The sequence below is a fragment of the Takifugu flavidus genome, chromosome 14 (genome assembly GCF_003711565.1).
Source record: "Takifugu flavidus isolate HTHZ2018 chromosome 14, ASM371156v2, whole genome shotgun sequence".
Lineage (NCBI taxonomy): Eukaryota > Metazoa > Chordata > Actinopteri > Tetraodontiformes > Tetraodontidae > Takifugu > Takifugu flavidus.
The window spans coordinates 8,963,501-8,982,816 of record NC_079533.1 but is presented as its reverse complement, the minus strand read 5'-3'; the positions used below and the strand labels follow the sequence as shown (position 1 = coordinate 8,982,816).

The window sequence follows — 19,316 nt, the reverse complement described above, 5'->3', positions numbered from 1 at the left end:
GTGATCCCGTCATGACCTCGATAGGATTAAGGGGTTGTAAACAATCTTGTTTCTCTCCTTATGAAGGTTGGACTCTTCCACACACATAGAGGAACAAATGAAACACAGGTCTTGGGTTGGTGCTCGAGTATATCAAAACTGGAAAATAACCTCAGCACGAGATGGTCAAATGCAGAAATACTGATGTCTAAGGAATCATCTTTTGAACCCTTCTGAGCGTCTTCATCATGAAAGAGAATGGACCCTCTTCTCATGCTGTTACTGCAGGACACCCACACAACAGAGGTTTTTCTTTTTAAATCTCTCTTCCTATAATCAAGCTGATTCAGATCACACTTTAGGCTAAAACTGATTGCAGATATGTGCTGGAAACCTCCTCTTCCTTTCAGGATGTGAATTTTGCATCACAGGGAAAATACTTCAACATAGCTTCAGGAACACATGAAGGAACAGATGCTCCAGTATATTCTCTACATAAGCGTGTGCAAATATGGGTGTTTTTCTTTTTTAAAGGAACTGAATGAAGCATGCAGAAGATGAGGTGCAGAGATGTTGAGCTGGTCTCACAGCTCTACAGTTTGTGCAGCAGTTATGACCACTGGTCATTAAAAAAGGAGGAAGCGCTTGCACTGTCAGCAACTAAACAGCCAGGAATCTATCTAAAGGAGTGCAAAAAGCAACAACACACTCATTTTAATGATTTCCTGTTTAAGATACCCCGGATTCATAAACTGTCCTTGGATTTATTTCCTGTTACCTGTTGTCATTTTCTCCTCGGAGCAGGTTAAGAACAGCTACATGAAATCAATGCACTGCCTGTGGACTTTATTAAACAAGTGTGCCTTTTCCAGTCACAGCCATGCCTTTTTGCACACAATCCTCACATAGTGATCAGGGAAGGGGGGCTTGATGAGGGCGTGTGTTCAGGCTTCGCAACAAACATTGATTAAGAATCTAATTTAAAACACAGGTTATTACAGTGGCGGCCAGGAATCTCAAAGAAAGATGGTTTGTATTTTTCTGGCCGTTCCCAGATTATTCCCATCCCCTTTGCCATGCCTCTCACAGCGTACCCACTAAAAGCCTCACGCCAATTAAATGTAATGCATTGGAAATGCACATCTTCTCAGCGTGCACAGCGGGAGCACTTCTTTGTAAACACTTTATCTGGCACACGGGTTTTGTGCCAGTGAAAGGCGCATGAGTACGTGAGTGCTGTCCGGGGTTAAGGTGGTTACTTAATGGTTTCTAAATTAGGATTTTGTCGGTTGTTGGAGGGTGAATTTAATGCACTGGCGTATCCCGGCGGTTGCCTAGTAACGCGCTGGCAGTGAGATCTCTATGGTGGGCGCTCCATTAAAACCGTTGGCGCTCCTGACCTTGGCGTCGTGAATGCGCAAAGCACACAGACTGTGCAAAGCAGGAGATAAGAGTAGTAAAGATCCGCGGGTTTGATACCGAAATCGGAGGGACATTTTAGCCACGGCATTTGGTCTGAAAGCGAAAGCGGGGGGTGGAATATGGATGCAATCTCGGCACGGAGAGGGTCTCAGCTTCTGTAAAAGCAGGTGAGTAAACCTAAACGCTCGGAGGGGTTTTTTTTTTCTGTCCGTGGGACGATCTTTGATCGGATTGATCACTGACTGGCACCGGGACAAAATCGGAGCAATAAAAATCGGTGGAGCATTTGTTGGCTTTTTTCCTCTTTAATTCAACAACGTCCTACCTATTAAAGAGGGCTTCTCAGTCACGGCGTGACACACACACACACACCCACACACACACACTACAGCAGTTTGCCGATGCTATCTGGGCTGTGGCTGTGCGTCTTCTCCCCACCGATTTATTCATCTCTTCCAGAAAGCGCCAGCGGTTCGTGTTAAATGCTACCTGTGTCTTATCTGCGCTCCTCTTGTCATTGCGCTGCTAAATGGTGGGAATATTTGGGAATCCGTCAGCCCTTTTTGATCCATGCACCAGTCGATTTTTATGTTGCAAGGGCAATTGGTGCCCAGTTTGGCATCTGATGTAGTGTGTGTGCTCCTCCACAAAAGACTTCATGTCTGAGGACCCCGGGCTACACTGGAACCTGATCGATAAAATGTTGTCGCCGAGATTTTTATTAGTGTTGAATTGGTGTTGAATTGTGTGCCTGTCGATGATGTGCGTAGGGAAGGTTGAGCGAGAAACGTGATTAGAGCAATCATTCTAATGGCTCTGTAATTGAGATCAAGCCAGTCAAATGGGAATTAAAGCGTTAGGTTCCCGGAAAGCCAAAGTACCCCACCGTCCCCTCCAAATCACCAGCACCAGCATCCGTCAGGTGCAAAAGAGGCTGTAACAATAATATGTCAAAGGTGTGAAACTCGAAAGACTGAACAGCTGATTGATGCAGGCACACCTATTTAACCAAATTCGATTGTTTAAACTTTCTCTGCTGCCATCATCTCAAATGTTATTCATATTTGATAAGTTGGAGGGTTGTTTATCTGTAGGTCAAAGAATGCATTCCTAAACAATTTAAAGTTTAAAAAAACATCCAGTCCAAATCCCCATCGAATGAGACTGATTTCATTGGGATTGAAAGGGAATTCAAACCACCACCACCCCCCCTCTCCCCATCTACACCAGCTTTTAATTTTTTGGTGCTTCTGTTCCACCGACATCAACCAACTTTGGAGAAACCAATAATATATATATATAATTTTGTAAAAGCTCCTTGCTAATTGTTATAATCCGGTCCACGGCTTGAGCCGGAGACATGAGCAGAGAAGATTTTTACCTCCGAATGATGAATGATCACTACCAGTTTCAAAGCAGAATGTGCCCTGATCTACAGGATGGGGGGGGTATCTTGTTTTCTGTCCCTCCTATTTTAATGTCCCGGGAGCTCTACATCACTGTCACACAGCAGATAGGACACGGAGAGAGACAGCATCGTCCTCCTTTGGTTACTGGGCACATTCATTAACACGGACAAAGTGGCCTGTGGCAGCAATAATTCTCAACTAATTCTGTGCAATATTAGGCTGATCCCCCCCCCCCCCCCCCCCCCCCACACACACACACACACACATCACAGAGACACTAAAGGTCTCTTCTGCACCTGCATGTGAAAGGGAGATTAGCATTTATTGGTGTTAATTTTTTTTGCCAGTGTAAACAAAATGCTTGAGGGAAAAGGGAAATCCGATGCGCTGCTTCGCTGGTTAATTAGCCAGCTATATTAGAAAGGAAGGAAAGTGTCCTCGGTCTAAATAGGTAGGTTCATCAGACTGAGGGAAAGCTGTTTCGCTGCAGAGTTTGACAAAGATCCAGGCAGTACATGTCAATAAATTTGATTAGGGTAACAAGCTTGTTTTTGCCTGTGTTTCGCTGAAGAGCCTGGTGCCCAGCATACTAACGGCGGCTTCTGAAGCCCTCTGAAAGTGTGCATTTTTGATGATCTTAATTGGAATTAGCAAAGCCCGAGTCATTCCTCAACACGCGAGAATCCATCATTTAAAGAGGGAAACATACACTCAGTACTGAGCAGCAAAGCTCTGCGCGGCAACGTGATAAAACAATAGAGGAATATGCTCCATAATAATATGCAGCATGCAGATAGGCAGCATTCCAAGCGAAATCAAATCCAATTCTAAAAATAAGAGGCACAAAAGGATCCTTTTCCTCTGATATTAAACACAAACTGTCTGCGTTTTCCAATTAACCTACAATTACTCTGCTCTATGGTGGGGGTGGTGCCAGTGTGGTCCAGACGTGCTGGTTCTGAGACGCTTCCCTTATGAGCCAGACAGTGTACCTGGCATGTAATACACAAACAAGGATGTCCACAGCATGAATATTACCTCCTGTTGGCGAGTGTCTCTGAAACGCTCTGTATTATGTCCCTAAACATCAGAATGATTTCTCTTGTCAGGTGGAGCTCTGATGCTTTCGGTGTTCTCTTTGTTGCTTTTAAGGACTGACCAAAGTGTGTTTAACACCTTTTTATATTGAGATGCTTTTGTAACATCGCTCCAGCCTCAGAGCAGACGGATTTGACAGAATCCTTCATCACCTCCTCTTCTCAGTGCTCAGTTTGCGCCAAGAGATTAAAATCGTATAAAACGGTGCCATCAGAGATTCAATCATTTTGTCAGCTGTAATAACAACGTTCACACACTTATCCTGGTGTCTGCCTTGTTTTTCTTCTTGTTTACAGGTTTGCGTTTACTGCGATGAACAGTGGGAGTCGGGGCGGTCCGTACTCGGCTGAGGTGTGTTTGGGTTTGCTGACCGTCGGAGTCGAAGGTGCCGTGGGTGATGCCTGTCTGACAGGGTGGGTGCACAGGGGCTGAGCAGACACTACAGCGTGCGTCCGTGCTGTTCCGCGGCACTCTCCAGATCATGTGGCTGGCTACGTTCAGAGACCATCTGTTGCCTTCACACCTGCTACATCAGCAAGGGACTGTGACCATCACCCACTGTGCTCTTCTTTGGTGGATACTATGTTCCTGCTGGTCCTTCACCAAGACTACCAGCCAGAAATTCTACCCAACAGTCACCACTCAGTTTGGGAAACTGCGAGGCCTTAGGGTTCCTGTGCCCAGCGAGGTGCTCAGGCCCGTTGATCAGTATCTGGGGGTCCCCTACGCCGCCCCCCCTGTGGGTGACAAGCGTTTCATGCCGCCCGAGCAGCCCGCCTCATGGTCAGGGGTCAAGAACGCCACTCACTTCATGCCCGTGTGCCCTCAGAACATCCACAACACGGTGCCAGAGATCATGATGCCCATCTGGTTCACCTACAACCTGGACACAGTAGCCACCTACATTCAGGATCAGAGCGAGGACTGTTTGTATCTGAACATCTACGCTCCCACCGACGACGGTGAGTGTGTGCGTTGGGCGTGCACTGCTCCTTGCTCCTCGTGGCTTCACTGTTGCTCCCCACCTCCTCCTGCTGTCACCATAAAGCACGTCAGCCACCGCTTCTCATGTGCTGCCACCAAGGGCTGAGTCACCATCAGTAGCGCTGTCACCACTATTTTATTTAGTTTGAATTCTTTCAAAATGAAGAGCCAAGCGGGAATCTACTTGTTTTTACTTGGTAGTCATGGCGACGGACTGTGCCTATAGATGCTGTTAGCAAACACATTTCTAATTCATAGTACTCCGATCTATAATTACCTTCCTCATTAGAATTCAGCATTAGTAAAATGTTCTTTGTGCAAAGCTAAACTGTATTCCGCTTCCACGTGTGGCGCAGTCTTTGGCTTATCCGTATCATAGCAACAACAGATCAACAGCAAACGGTGTAGCCTAACATCTTACCGAGCTTCTGAGTGATTGCTGCCTAAAGGAAATCTCCCATTTCCATTCGTGTGACATTGGAAATAGCGCAACCCATCAGGGTCTCTTTACTTCTTCAGACTCGGTCGGTGTTTATTTAAAAAACACCTACGGCATTCCGTGAATTCATTACTCGTTTCACCGATGCGGAACTTTTGATTGTGCATCTGCAGCACTTCCAACTGCAAGTTTCTGTAACACTTCAGAGGACAAATGATATTGGCCACCAACTAATAGCTTTGGCGTCGCCGACTCACATGCTGCAGCTGTTGAAAAGCTCCTGAAACTGTCTGCAACTGCTAAAATGACTTTCACCTTTTTTTTCTTCATGTGAATCCCAGGGAGCCAGCACAAGAAAAAGGGGGCGGCTTTCTCACACGCTGAGACTCATATATCGGAAGGTATTTTTCGTGAGCTTGGACTCTCGATGCATGGATTGTTTTTCCCTTCAGTTTGGAGGATTAAGATCCTCGACTTCTTAGCTCTTGTCTCCTGTGGGGGGCTCTGTTATTTTCAGTGTATTGAGAGCGAGAGAAAAAAGCAGCCTGATTTATGATTACATAAGTTTGCTGTTGCTGCTCGTCTTGTCCTGTGCAGCAGCGCTTACAGTACGAATTTGATCTCCGCTGACTTGCACATCGATCACGGTGTTGCATTTGATGCTCATCCTTCTTATCAACCCTGTAAATGACAGCCATTGGTTAATATAACAAATTGGTCTCCGAGCATGAAATATAGAGTTTCTACTTTTATTGAAGTTTGAGTTTGTAGCAGTAGATAAAGTGCCCACTGCACAACCTAAACATGACTTTAATGCTTGTGCATGCCTCATAGAATTTAACTGTTGAACATGGATCAAACTGCCTGATTTTGATCACCAGTAGCGCAGCTTCTTCTATTTATCTGTCACATTATTTTTTCATACTCCCCCTGTGTATTTTCCATTACATTTATTGAATCTCATTACAGCTTGCACACCACAGGCCTGTCGCTGCTTCTGAGCACCTCTTCTAAGCCGTCTTTACCCACAATGCCGCAGTGATATGAAGCCTAGCGATGTCGACGACGCTTCATTAGTGTTCCCTCCTGTCAACAAATGAATGTGTGCGTGTGTGTGTGTGTGTTGACTTTGCAGACATCCGGGACTCCGAAGCCCGACCTGTGATGGTGTACATCCACGGAGGCTCCTACATGGAGGGCACTGGGAACATGATGGACGGCAGCGTGCTCGCCAGCTATGGAAATGTTGTGGTTGTCACGCTCAACTACAGGATCGGAATATTAGGTGACGGCAGTTTCTCTGTTAATGGAGCTTCAAATGGGGGTTTTAATCCTTGTTTAGTCTGAGAGGTTGAGAACGTTGTCGGTAATCAACCATAAAAAGACGACCTGTGAAAAGACTGGTTCAACAGCCTTAACTAATAGTATAATCAGAGGAAATTGATGAAGGTATGCATCGGTTTCTAGAATGGCTTTCATATATCCTTTTAGATTAATCTAGCTGATCTGATCTAGGGTTGCAGCATTCCCAAGGACAAGACGCTTTGTATTTTTTAAATAAGACTTGGAAAAGGAATAAGTAATAAACTCGGGCGGCAGAGCTACTGTGAAGATTAACTAAATTCTCGCAAAGAAACAAGTGCATTTATTTATTCATGCACTCCAAATCATATGAAGTTATATGTGCAGAGAGCTTTCCGATTTGTTGAGCAGCGCTGCTGTTGCACAGAGGCTAAACTAAAAGCAGTCATGACGCCGTCAGTGGAGCAAAAGCTGATTTTCTTTTCAGGGGGAATGCTGTTGGTTCTTTTGGTTGCCCCGCTGGGCTACAACTTAAGATCAAAGCTTTGACACAAGCTGAAGATCTGGACTTCACCACTGGTTCTGTTGCCTTTCTGTGCACCTCAGGCTTCCTCAGTACCGGAGACCAGGCGGCCAAAGGAAACTACGGACTCCTGGATCAGATTCAAGCGCTCCGTTGGATCAGTAAGAACATTGGTTACTTTGGAGGAGATCCGGGTCGCATCACTGTATTCGGATCTGGAATCGGAGCTTCCTGTGTCAGCCTGCTGACTCTGTCCCACCACTCAGAAGGTAAGAAAGGGTCACTTAGCTCTGAAGACACAGTTCTTCGCTGCGGTTAGCTTATCAACGTGCACAAGTGACAACGTTTTCGGCTTTTTGAAATGTTTGTTCTTCGTTTTTACTTCATCTTTAGCAAGTCTGTCATAGAGATGAAGTAAGCAAGGCAATTGAGGGTTTAGTAATTTATTGCTTTTGTCCCTGTCTACTTACTTTAATCAGTCTAAAAGCTTCACAAAGATGCAAAACGCAAAAAAATGCTTCACCAGGTTGTTGAGTTCACCTCTGGCCTCTTTCAAACAGACTAATGCTTCAATCATTTTGGATCAAATGAAAGGTAATAAAAGCGCCTCAGCAAAATCTTGAATTCCAAAATGATCTTTTATGTTATCAAAACCTTGGTTGAAGACAATTTGGCTGCATGCGCACAAAATACCAACTCTGTCCTCCATGTTTCCCCTTACAAGATGTCAGTGATTGCATATGATCTCCTGCTTGTGCTCGTCTCTGCAGGACAGAAACAACGCTGCTTATTTAACGCGAGGGCAGCTGTGGCAACTGTCCGTTCTTGTGGTTTGTGTTTGATGTTCTCCCTGGGCTGCAGCAAACGCACAAAGACCTCTGGCTGTCTTTGAAGTAGCCTAGCTAGCGGTTTGCCCTGGGAAAAAACTAAATAAATTAAATAAATGACAGCAGGGAAGGAAGAAAGTGACACTGCCCCAGCGTTGTTCTCGTAGGCATCGCCACGCTCAGCCTCAGCAGAGTATTTCTTGACATGATTCATATCACTGTCACTTTTAGGTGTGGGATGCGAAATCCACGGAGACAGAGCGGATGCACAGCGCAGAAACAATTCAACCGAGCGGCGTGTTTACTGTATCAACACTGAAGGATCGGGGTGACTGCATATTCAGCTCTCTGCACAGACTCACCGCTGTGCACTCGCCATCAGCAGTCTCCGTGCACGCCATGTTGATTTTTTCAGAGGGACTCTATTAACTGTTCTACAAGTGCTGCGAAATAATTAGAAAGTCGACCCTTCCTCTGAAGCTCTGCCGCACTTTTATTCAGCTGCTGTATGATGGTGAAGATGCTTCGTGATGGATCAATAAAAAGGGAGTGTTATATGATTGGCCCAGGACCGACTTTGCAGGACTCAACTTAAAGTGTCGTTTATCGAAACTATTCAAAGTGCATCTTATCCAGATTTTTTTAGGTTTGTGTGCCAAAGATTATTGCAGATAGGAGTATTTAGAAGATGGATTGTGTGTTTATTTTAAGTTGTTTAGGGTGCTATTAAGGTTTCTAGTAAAAATCCAATTCAGTAAATTGGATTTCATGGCCATGAATGAGCAGAGCTGGTTATCTCACCTGCCTTCTCTCTCTCTCTCTCTCTCTCTCTCTCCATCTCTCTCTCTCTCTCCATCTCTCTTTGGTGCACAGGTTTGTTCCACAGAGCTATCATCCAGAGTGGGTCAGCACTGTCCAGCTGGGCTGTTAACTACCAACCAGTCAAGTACACCCGCATGTTGGCCGAGAGAGTCGGCTGCAACGTGCTGGACACCCTTGACATGGTCTCCTGCCTGCAGAAGAAGAGCGCGAAAGAGCTGGTGGAGCAAGACATCCAAGCTGCCCGATATCGCGTGGCCTTCGGTCCCGTCATAGATGGAGATGTCATTCCAGATGACCCAGAGATCCTGATGGAGCAGGGCGAGTTCCTCAATTATGATATAATGCTGGGAGTCAATCAGGGCGAGGGGCTGCGCTTCGTGGAGAATGTGATGGATCTGGAGGACGGCGTGTCCGGAAGCGATTTCGACTTTGCGGTGTCAGATTTTGTAGACAGTTTGTACGGCTACCCGGAAGGAAAAGACACGCTGAGGGAGACAATTAAGTTCATGTACACAGACTGGGCTGACAAGGACAACCCGGAGACCAGGAGGAAGACCCTGGTTGCCCTCTTCACTGACCACCAGTGGGTGGAGCCTTCGGTGGTGACGGCTGACCTGCACGCTCGTTACGGCTCGCCAACCTACTTCTACGCCTTCTACCACCACTGTCAGAGCCTCATGAAGCCCGTGTGGTCAGATTCGGCGCATGGTGACGAGGTGCCTTACGTGTTCGGCATCCCCATGGTGGGCCCAACCGACCTGTTCCCATGTAACTTCTCCAGGAATGACATCATGCTCAGTGCGGTGGTTATGACATACTGGACCAACTTTGCCAAGAGTGGGTAAGTGACATCACAGATCGAGTAAAGTGGCATCACAGATCGAGTGAAGTGACATCACAGATCAAGTGAAGTGACTGGTGAGCTCTGGTTGTCACTGGGCAGAAACATGACGCAGCATGAATCTGCTTCCAAAACAGGATTTACCGGCTGAAATGGAATGAATTAGAGGACCTTCAAGTGTTTTTTAAGTGATATTTATTTAACACTCTCATTAAATACCTGTAGAGGATACAAGCAGCCAATACAACATAAAGTCAAAGCTGAGTCTTGAACAGACCGCTGAGGCTTTGGGATAATCTTTCCCAGTGCACATCAAGTTTTATCTCTTTGGGCAGGCTTCCTAGAGGAGATGGATTTTAAAATTTACAAGGAAATGCTGATAAATGCGTACAGCATGTTCAACAAAAAGGGTGTGTTGACGGGGAGACTATTACGGTGATAGTCCATAAATCTCTGTCATCTCTACCGTGACTCAGTATAATGTAGGGCTGAATATCCCAGGTTGCTATTGGACAGTAAACTTTGGATCTGTTTTTTTTATTCTCAAATTTTACCAAAGTGTTTGTAATATATTTGTCATGTTGTCCATTAAGCTAAACCAAATTGGCCGGCTTTGCTTTCTGTGATGTGTCTACAGGGATCCCAACAAGCCTGTGCCACAGGACACCAAGTTCATCCATACCAAGGCCAACCGTTTTGAGGAGGTGGCCTGGTCCAAGTATGACCCTTATGATCAGCTGTACTTGCACATTGGCCTGAAGCCTCGGATCCGCGATCACTACCGGGCCACCAAAGTGGCCTTCTGGAAACACCTGGTGCCACATCTGTACAACCTTCACGACATGTTCCACTACTCCTCCACCACCACCAAGGTCACCCCACTGGATCCCACCCAGTCCAATGGTAAGCGATCTGGCACCACCGGTCGACCACCTGCATCCTCTGGCCACAACAACGGAGAGAGCGGGAGGGAGATGGGTCCTCTCATCATGCCAAACCCGAGAGATTACTCCACGGAGCTCAGCGTTACCATTGCTGTGGGGGCCTCCCTGCTTTTTCTCAACGTCCTGGCATTCGCCGCCCTCTATTACCGCAAGGACAAACGCAGCCGGCAGGACACGTCCCAGCAACCCAGTCCCCAGTGTGATAGCAAGGGTAACAATATGAGCCACACCAGCACCATAGATGAGAGCCAGTCATCCCAGCAAAGGAACCAGTGTGAGGCCCTTCACAATCCTCTTCACATCTCACCAAGTATGGAGTACTCCCTCAGCCAGCGCCACTCCCCTGACGACATCCCTCTGATGACCCCCAACAACATCACCATGATCCCCAATTCACTGATGGGCCTGTCCAACATGAGTCCATACAGCACCTTCCCTGCTGGGTACAGCTCTAAAGGCCTGCCCAGCACCCACTCCACCACACGGGTATAGCTTGACAGAGGAAGCTGAAGGGAGCCTAAACTTAGATAACCTGAAAATGTATAGCTGTATTTAGGATATGTAGGTAAAATAGGAATCCAATACCTTTGTTTTGTTTTTTCCAAAGATGTACAACCGCTGACATCCTGCCTTTGCGCTCCCACAATAGGAAACCTAACTGCAGTCATTTTATAATGTCATTTTCAGAGGCAGGCGAAAAGATAGAAAGTGCATTTCATGTTCAACTTTGGCTTTTTGGGGACTTTACCAAGTAAGAACTTAGTATAATGTTTATACAGCTGGATTTGTATGATAAGCTTTTTATTACTCAGTCTATTCTGATCAATTCGTTCATCTCATGGTGGAGACCATAACCAGTGTTGATGTTATTATTATTATTATTGTTACAGATATTTTATGAACATCTCACCTGGCACATTGCTTCTAATGACACTATTATTACTGCATTAAAAAAAAAAAAGACCTTGTAACTGTTATTAAGAGTAACTGCAGACGCCCAGAATCTTCAAATTTGGTTGAATTTTCCTGCTCATGCGTGCAAAAATTTTACCAAGATATATGATGAAATACCTGCTAGTGCAAACAAAAGCAGCTGCATATGTGTTAGGGCGCGCACCTGGGGTGAGCGTGCACGTGTGCGAGAAAAGAGCTCCACAAATGTAAATGAACCATTGTTTTAATTAGCCATTCCGTTTTGCGTACAGTATGTGTTGTGTAATCTAGATTCTAGTCTTATTTTCCAGTATCCTTGCACCATCTTTTTTTTGTGTCTATAATTTGGCTAAATATGTTGTACAAATATACCTTTGGCTTTGCTATAAAATAGAATTGCTTAAAATGTGTTTTCCTATTCAAACCAGCTCATGGTTCTTTCAGCTTGGCTTCTTTGTACAGAATAAACTTAGACTTCCATTTGATTTGTCTTTCATTTATGAATACTGTAAAGAATTCAGAACAATAGCTGTAATTACATGTAACTGTATGGATACCGACTAAATATCCTCATTTGAAAACGGTATGTCATGACCGGTGGTTTTGACCATCTACCGAAATATAAGCTCTATATGTGGGTCAGTCAAACATGATTAATAACTTTGATTAATTTGAAATGATCCGAATGTTGTTTAAAGGAAAACCATTAAAAGACTTTTGGAACTGGTGAGTCTTGTCCAATGTAGATACTCTGCTGTGTATGCAGGAATGCAGTAGCATATGATAGCATGTCCTTTTATGCTAGGCTGATATTAGCGGACTTGTCTGCTCCTCCTGCGGGCAGCCATGTTTGGTACCGTCCACCCATCTGGAGCGAACCCACCCTGTCACAGGGGGAACATGCAAACTCCACCGAGAAAATCCCCTGGCCTTGTCCTTCTTGCTGTGAGGAGACAGTGCTAACCCCCCCTCTGTCTGATACCAGTCCGCCCAAATGTCTGCTCTAGTGTCCTCAGATCGTGTAGTTATCTAGAAATCCAGTTAGATATAGGCGGGTATGGGTCAGGTGTAGGCACAGTTACATAGATCTGTGGCTACAAATATATCCGTCCTATTAAATAATGTTTTCATGTCAGCATCAGCATTACATCACGTTCCTCCTGTGCAGTCCGCTGATTAGTTGTCCAATTCAGTTTGGTAAGTTTTGAAGTCAAAAATAATAGAGACAAAACTGAGCGCCAGTAGATTCATTTACTGGGAGGTTTTTAATGAGGCAGAGCCGGGATGACCTCTGTCTTTGAAAGGCTGTGAAGGTTTTCCTCCCACATTTGTGGGGTTAAGCTTCACACACCTGGAGCGTGGTAGCCCGGCAAACAGCCGGCGGAGTGCGTAACACCAAACACAATCAAACACACAAGCGAACACGCTCCTTCCTCTTCTCCGCTGTACGCTGACACAAATAATTTAGGCTCTCTCCACGGGAGGCCATTGCCATTCAGCCCACGTCTATGTGAGCCTGATGCGATCCTGTCCTCCAAGCTCATGCTTGCTTGTGTGATGCTTGTTTGTTCACTCTGCCAAATGATAACACAATGCGTATTATCATAATGAGGCGGGGAGGTGCTGCAAACACGTCCACAGGGCTACCTGTTCCCCAGCATAAACACATGCCTACTACTGATTTCCACGGGTAAATATTGGCAAGCGTATCAGTCTCACAGTAAACAGTTACACATTCTAACTCAGAGTGCTACAATGTTACCACAATTCTAAAAGTGCTTCTAGATTTGAGACACAGTTGTGTCACAAGGTCGAATATACTGTGAGGCCAGTCAGACTGTGCAGGCTGCGTCAATATAAATATGCTACAGCCGTTCTCGCTCATTGACAGGGATAATAATCAATTAATAATATCTTTAAATAATTAGATAGCTAACTACCTGACTATTATTTAATAATTCCAGCATAAAATAAGAGCTAAAATCAGTGTAGAGAAATGGCACGAGTGGCATCTGAGCAGAAATAATACACCCAAAGTGCATCAGATAGTTTTCATGGCTGTTACTGTTGCTTGAATATCAGTATTTATTCTACGGAATTATTTCCCCCCTAATCTGCACATGTTCTCGTCATCCTTTTGCTGCTTATCCTAAAACCTAAATGGACACATTTTTGAATCAGCTCACCCCGGTGAGCCTGTGAGAGTTCCCTGTATTGATGTGGGTCTTTGAATCTCCACATTATTGCTATAATCACATTTGCTGCATTCAGCTGACAGCAATTCTACTGATTCTCACCCAGCCTGGATGCTTAATTAGTAACGCTCCGTCTCTGTGTTTTGCATGTTCTGTCAGAGATTTCAAAGGCGTCGGTCCCCTCTGTGCAGTACGTTATTCATTACATTTGCATTTTTGTAAAATAGCAGCTCGCGGTTCTCTAGTAATTTGATTTGTCCAACCCTACAGCACCATACAATAACCGTACCTTCAATATCTTCTATAACATTTTCACATAGAGTCTAGTGAAATGTAACAGCGGATGGCTCCCGCCCCCCCCCCCCAAAAAAACCCAAAAACAAACAAAATAACCAACATGGTGATTTCTCCCTCTCCACACTGGCTCCTTTGTACTGAGCCCAGCTTTGACATCAACTGGGTCAAACAAGAGAGAGGGAGGGAAGGAGGGCAGCAGCTGGACCCAACAGTCAATGTCACCCTTGTTGGTCAACTTCAGCCATGTCAGTCGCTGTTGTTGTTTCAGTTACACCCCCCTCCCTTATCTGTTTACACCTCTCATCTCTGTTGTGACGATGCTGCTCTGAGGTACCCAGAGGTGTCACTTCATTGATCTCGTGCACACGTTTGTCACTGCAACAGGCAGATTCAGTTTGGAGCATCCAAAAGCCATCACACAAGCAAATAATGATGACACCTAGTGTGATTCGCAAACATAAAATAAAATAATATCAGAATCGACCTACAGTCTTCAGGGGTTGACCAGAGGCTCAAATCTTTGATTCTGAGTTTGACACATTTCATACTTAAAAAAGGTCAAATATTCACCCAAACAGGTATGATAGTGCACATGTGGACAGATACTAACAAATAAAAAGCTATCTGAATCTGTGTGCTCCCCTCTGTCCCTTGTCCTGTGGCTCTATAAATAATGACTGGCAGCTGAAATGGGACTTTGTGACTTTAAGATGTGACTTGGGGAGACGTGGTCCCTCTATTGTTGATGAGACAAAAGCGCAGGGCAGATTCATATAGGATCGGCGAGGATTAACTTCTCATCTTCTCATATCGCCATCACAAGGCCACCCAGCCAAACGTCAATAACCCCCCCACACCTCTCTCTGGACATGGGTGAGTGGGAAAAAAAAATTTAATAACTCTTGTCATTTATTATTAATGTGATTTGGAACTGTGGCTCTCAATAACTGACTAATCTTGGCTCTAATACATCTTTTCTGTCCTCAGACAACATGTTGCCCTTGTGCGGCGAGGGGCAACATTTTTGATTTATACGCTTTCATTCATCAAAGGTATTTTAATATGCAGATGGGGGGGATTGATTCATCATTGAGCCACCCTTTGCCCTTGTATTTTCACATGCACTAATGATTTTTTTTTGAGGATGTTTTTCTGGACTTTCTGTACACAGAGGCGACTCGTTTCTTCCCCCCCGCCGCCAATATATTTTAATCATCTAGCGAACTGGAATCACAGTGGCAGACATCAAACCAAGGCCATGCCAGGTCACTCATGTGGAAGAGGTCAAGATTTCGCCACATGGGTTCCGGGGATAAATTAGCAAGTTTGCGTGAGGCGAACTTCCCCTCGTCTTGTTTAACTTTCGCAAGTTTGTGAGCAGCTCCTCGAGTTGTGGTGGATGAATCGGCAGCGACGTCGTTGAGTTCAAAACTGCGGCGCCGAGGTTCTGCTTCGCTCCGCTGTAGCAGCGGGGAGCAGCTGAGGCATCTGCGGACTGTCTTCAGTCAGACTCTGGCAGCCTTCCTGCTGTTACTATTTATACTTAACGGCACTTTGTTTGACTCTTTTACCAACTACGGTACTCCTCTCTCCCAACTGTAGTCTTGTGCTTATTTTTGCACTGATACAGTTTAAATGTTCACAAATCCTCCTCAGTGTCGAGCAATAGTTCTGTGTTTTGAGTGTTGTTGTTGTTGTTGATGTCATCGTCGTCATGGAGATATTTAAACGACCTCCACTCATTCTGTGTGCATCTGCCTCGTGTTTGATTTTGAAACTCTGCCCCCTGCTGGCGTGGGCGCCCGGTACCATGGCACCAAACTCAGGCAGCTGTGGGTGGAGGATGGCCTCAGCAGTGACATTGCCAGTGGTGTTGAGATGATCCTGGTGACCCCTGGGCTGCCGTGTACCACTGCGTGTGCGTGTGTGTGCGGGGCACCGAGTTCTTTGTTCGTTTGACATCGCTGCTCTTTGTTCATCCCCTGATCGTGGCAAAGACAAAGGCGGCTGTATTTGCGGTCACAAAGAGGAGTTCTTTCTCTGGGCTCCTGAACTCGGTGTTTCAGTCCCATCTCTCAATTGCCTGGTGACGCCCGTGGCCGCAGGACAAAGAGGGCAGGACCAGAGAGAGCGGAGAAGGAGCTGCAAGGTGTCGGTAGGAGCAGAGGAGCTGGCAAATACGGTTCAAATCTGTGCAGAGAGGGTTCCATTACCACGGGAAACACCTTGTAGGCAGCGTTGTCCGCTCTCACCGTCTTTCTCGTCGTGGGGCGCAGGATCAGAAGCAGCAGATGTTTCCAGTCAGACAGCCTTGGCTTTGCAAAGCATTAGGTGCCTTCCTCTCTTTCTGTCCATGCATGTATTAACACTGTGGATGTTTGCTACCCGCTCCAGCAGCGCAGCTTCCAGTGGAAGGAGCCGGGAAATCAGCCGCGACGGCTTCAGTCTGGACGCTTTATTGGAGAATACTGCTTGAAACCTGCTTTCTGGCCTTTTTTTTCTGTTGCTGCCTTCCTGCTGATGGAGTTGTGGCACGTGCACGTGGGTTTTCCGCCAAAGCAGGGCTGTTGTCGTAGCGCTGAAGAGTCCTCCTCTGTGGCGTAGATGTGCTGTGTGCTTATATGTGCGGTGTGTGCCGCCTGTGTGCTGATATATTATGCCCCCTCAGGTTGTTATGATTCCTGTATCCGGTGCATTGGGGCAGTGCCCTACCCCTCCCTGGTGGCCACCTTGCTGTGCTATACTGGCATGGCATTATTTTGTGGCTGTGGGCACGAAGCGTTGAGCCAAACTGAAGTCCTGGTGGAAACATATTTCGCCCGCAATGCTCAGGACTTTGCGGTCCTGGCCTCCTTGTGAGTGACACGTATTCGCTGAGTATATTATCTGAACTGTGATGTTTCTTGTCTCGGTTTCCTGTTTGAGCTGGTTTGTCTTTGTGTCTCAGTATCGAGTACTTCCAGTATGTGATCTACGGCCTGGCGTCCTTTTTCTTCCTCTATGGAATCTGTCTGTTGGCCGAGGGTTTCTACGCCTCGAGCGCCGTCAAGCAGTCCTTCGGGGAGTTCAGGAGCACCCAGTGTGGCCGATGCCTCAGCCTAACAGTGAGCACGGGGGCGTCTCAAAGAGGGAGGGGGGCATGACATCACTGTCACTGCTGCACATTGGAATGATTCTCAATGAAAAGCTCTTGGGTTTATGATGTCTCCAGGGAATCCTGACTTACGATCCACGGATTATTTAGTGGCACCGCATTTATCACACTAAAACCTTTTTTTCCTGTGCTGCGTTCAAGTGACCCAACAAAGTGTGTCCTGTATTTCTACAGTTTATCATAGTGACGTACATCCTGGCCTTCATCTGGCTGGCAGTGTTTGCCCTCAGCGCCATCCCGGTCTTCTTCTTATTCAACATGGAGCAGACCTGCCACAACATCAACATCCTGGCTGAAACAACCCCCAGCATTAATCAGCACGGCTGGATCTGCATGGATGCCAGGCAGTACGGTGCGTTGCTCTCATAATGACCGACCGCGCGGCCACCCGAGAAGAATGTTAATGTCGCCATGACAGAAATGAATTAATCATTAAGAAGAACATCCCAAGTCAGATGCTGCATTGATACAGCATTGATGAAGATAACCGTGCCTTCCTGACAGTCTGCTCACGATACCTCCCTGCTGTGTCAAAGCAGGCGCTCAAGTGCATCATCACGTTTCAGAGGCACTGGAATTAACCTGCGCGCTACGTTTTATTTCAAGGTTTACTCCCTTGGAATGCAATGCCGGGCAAGTCTTGTGGGATGACCCTGGCTTCTATTTGTAAAACCAGTGAGGTGAGTGCAGGAATCAAATATTGCTCCCCGCATTGCGTTTGTGCTCTAAAATTAGCATATTAGCATTAATTCTTAGTTCTTGAAGGGGGGAGTGAGAAAATGAGTGTGTGTAAGTGAGAGAGGGACACTTAAGAAACCTGGTTGATGGTTTTATGCACATGTGTTCTACAGTTCTACGTCACCTACGACCTCTACATAGCTGCTTTTGCCGGGGCTGGTATCACTCTGCTTGCACTGGTGAGCGATTGCCGTGGAAATATGCACTGAAAAATATACAGTTCAAACTTTAAAGCTCCACATCTTCTCTCGCAGTTTGTGTATATGATCGCCACCACCTACAATTACGCAGTCCTGCGGTTCCTGGGTCGAAAGGGGATCCGCTAAAGGGTGACCAGCTGGCAACGATAGCTGCACATTCATCTGCTACTGTAATAGACCTGTCTGATTGTGGACACGTGCTCCTCGTCATTTGCACCCAAGAACAACAGAGAGAGGGATGAAGATGATCCACATCCATCGTCAACCACTGCTCCTCTAATGGCAGGGTGCTCACATGATTCTCTCGGCTTTGTTGTTCGTTGCATCTCCCCGTACGTTTGCTGTGCCGTTTTATTGTGGGGAAGCTTTAATGGTTCCGATGCTGCTGCAAAATTGTCCACGGCCGATTTTCACGAGTAATTAAGACAGCTCATCTCAAATGAACCCTCCAAAGATTTACTGTTCACATTTTGGTTCTGATTTGGATTTCAATGTGGTTTGTTATCTTAACCATCGCAAACTAAAGTGAAGGCACCAAAATTCTTTGCGTTGTACGTTGCATTCATCAATAATGCATTTTTGCTTTATAACTGCTCAAGGGAAGAACAAGAATTCACTAATGGTGGTTTTTTAATTACTTAAAATGATTTTTTTTCCCCCTGACTGATGTGTTGATGCTTCAGTAATTGTGTTAATTTAAGATAAAGGCCAAATAAAATATTTACAGCAGAGGTTTGTCTTTTTATTTCCCCTCCAAATAAAGTTTATCCCAGCAACCAAAAAAATAATCCAGTATTTTCATTAGGCAGCCCCTTAAACCATAATGAAACAAAGCCGCACCAGCGGCTAAATGCTGTAATATTCACTATTGTATCATATCAGCATCATGTAATTCAATCATACTGGGATTTAGTCTTATCTGGTGGTATATTTATCCCACTTAGGCCCCAGAGTGTCACTGAAAAGCAGTAATCACAAATTATTCTTTGCTCATTTGAAAAGATGGGAGTCAGCAGACGTCCCAGGTCTTCAGAGCACATTTTATTAGCTTTGGCTACAGTCTCAACAGGATCTTCTTCAATCTTACCGGGGGAATTGTTTTATCAGCTTCAGTTTCAACAGGAGACATTTCAGATTGTGTTTTTATAGTTAATGCAAAGGCGGCGCGCTGCTCGATGGCTCTGCTACAGCTGTAGCGTCAGATGACGA

At 45.7% G+C, this 19,316-nt stretch overlaps 2 protein-coding genes across 5 annotated transcripts; both read left to right on the top strand.

Annotated features, from left to right (window-relative positions):
* The first annotated feature begins 1,203 nt into the window (after window positions 1–1,203).
* Window positions 1,204–12,253, top strand: nlgn3b (neuroligin 3b). 3 transcript variants are annotated; one of them, XM_057054597.1, is made up of 8 exons: window positions 1,204–1,568; window positions 4,205–4,647; window positions 4,738–4,870; window positions 5,673–5,732; window positions 6,467–6,616; window positions 7,240–7,425; window positions 8,857–9,646; window positions 10,284–12,253. In XM_057054597.1, the coding sequence occupies exons 2-8, from the start codon at window positions 4,390–4,392 to the stop codon at window positions 11,080–11,082; spliced, it is 2,376 nt and encodes a 791-aa protein (XP_056910577.1). In that variant the 5' UTR covers window positions 1,204–1,568; window positions 4,205–4,389; the 3' UTR covers window positions 11,083–12,253. The 3 variants fall into 3 exon arrangements, with proteins under 3 accessions (XP_056910577.1, XP_056910575.1, XP_056910576.1); XM_057054595.1 differs by having other exon boundaries at window positions 1,205–1,568; window positions 4,205–4,870; XM_057054596.1 differs by lacking the exon at window positions 5,673–5,732 and having other exon boundaries at window positions 1,205–1,568; window positions 4,205–4,870.
* Window positions 12,254–14,730: 2,477 nt separating this feature from the next.
* On the top strand, window positions 14,731–18,838 carry plp1b (proteolipid protein 1b). 2 transcript variants are annotated; one of them, XM_057054599.1, is made up of 7 exons: window positions 14,731–14,888; window positions 16,684–16,870; window positions 16,963–17,119; window positions 17,344–17,521; window positions 17,776–17,849; window positions 18,021–18,086; window positions 18,162–18,838. In XM_057054599.1, the coding sequence occupies exons 1-7, from the start codon at window positions 14,885–14,887 to the stop codon at window positions 18,231–18,233; spliced, it is 738 nt and encodes a 245-aa protein (XP_056910579.1). In that variant the 5' UTR covers window positions 14,731–14,884; the 3' UTR covers window positions 18,234–18,838. The 2 variants fall into 2 exon arrangements, with proteins under 2 accessions (XP_056910579.1, XP_056910578.1); XM_057054598.1 differs by lacking the exon at window positions 14,731–14,888 and adding an exon at window positions 16,094–16,346.
* The last annotated feature ends 478 nt before the right edge of the window (window positions 18,839–19,316 follow it).

Coding starts and splice junctions, on each gene's coding strand:
- plp1b (XM_057054598.1), top strand. CDS start 16,307: ATGTTTCCAGTCAGACAGCCTTGGCTTTGCAAAGCATTAG. Junction 16,347..16,683: donor TTGGCTTTGCAAAGCATTAG/GTGCCTTCCTCT, acceptor ATGCCCCCTCAG/GTTGTTATGATTCCTGTATC. Junction 17,120..17,343: donor GCCGATGCCTCAGCCTAACA/GTGAGCACGGGG, acceptor GTATTTCTACAG/TTTATCATAGTGACGTACAT.
- nlgn3b (XM_057054595.1), top strand. CDS start 4,390: ATGTGGCTGGCTACGTTCAGAGACCATCTGTTGCCTTCACACCTGCTA. Junction 5,733..6,466: donor TGAGACTCATATATCGGAAG/GTATTTTTCGTG, acceptor TTGACTTTGCAG/ACATCCGGGACTCCGAAGCC. Junction 7,426..8,856: donor TCTGTCCCACCACTCAGAAG/GTAAGAAAGGGT, acceptor TTTGGTGCACAG/GTTTGTTCCACAGAGCTATC.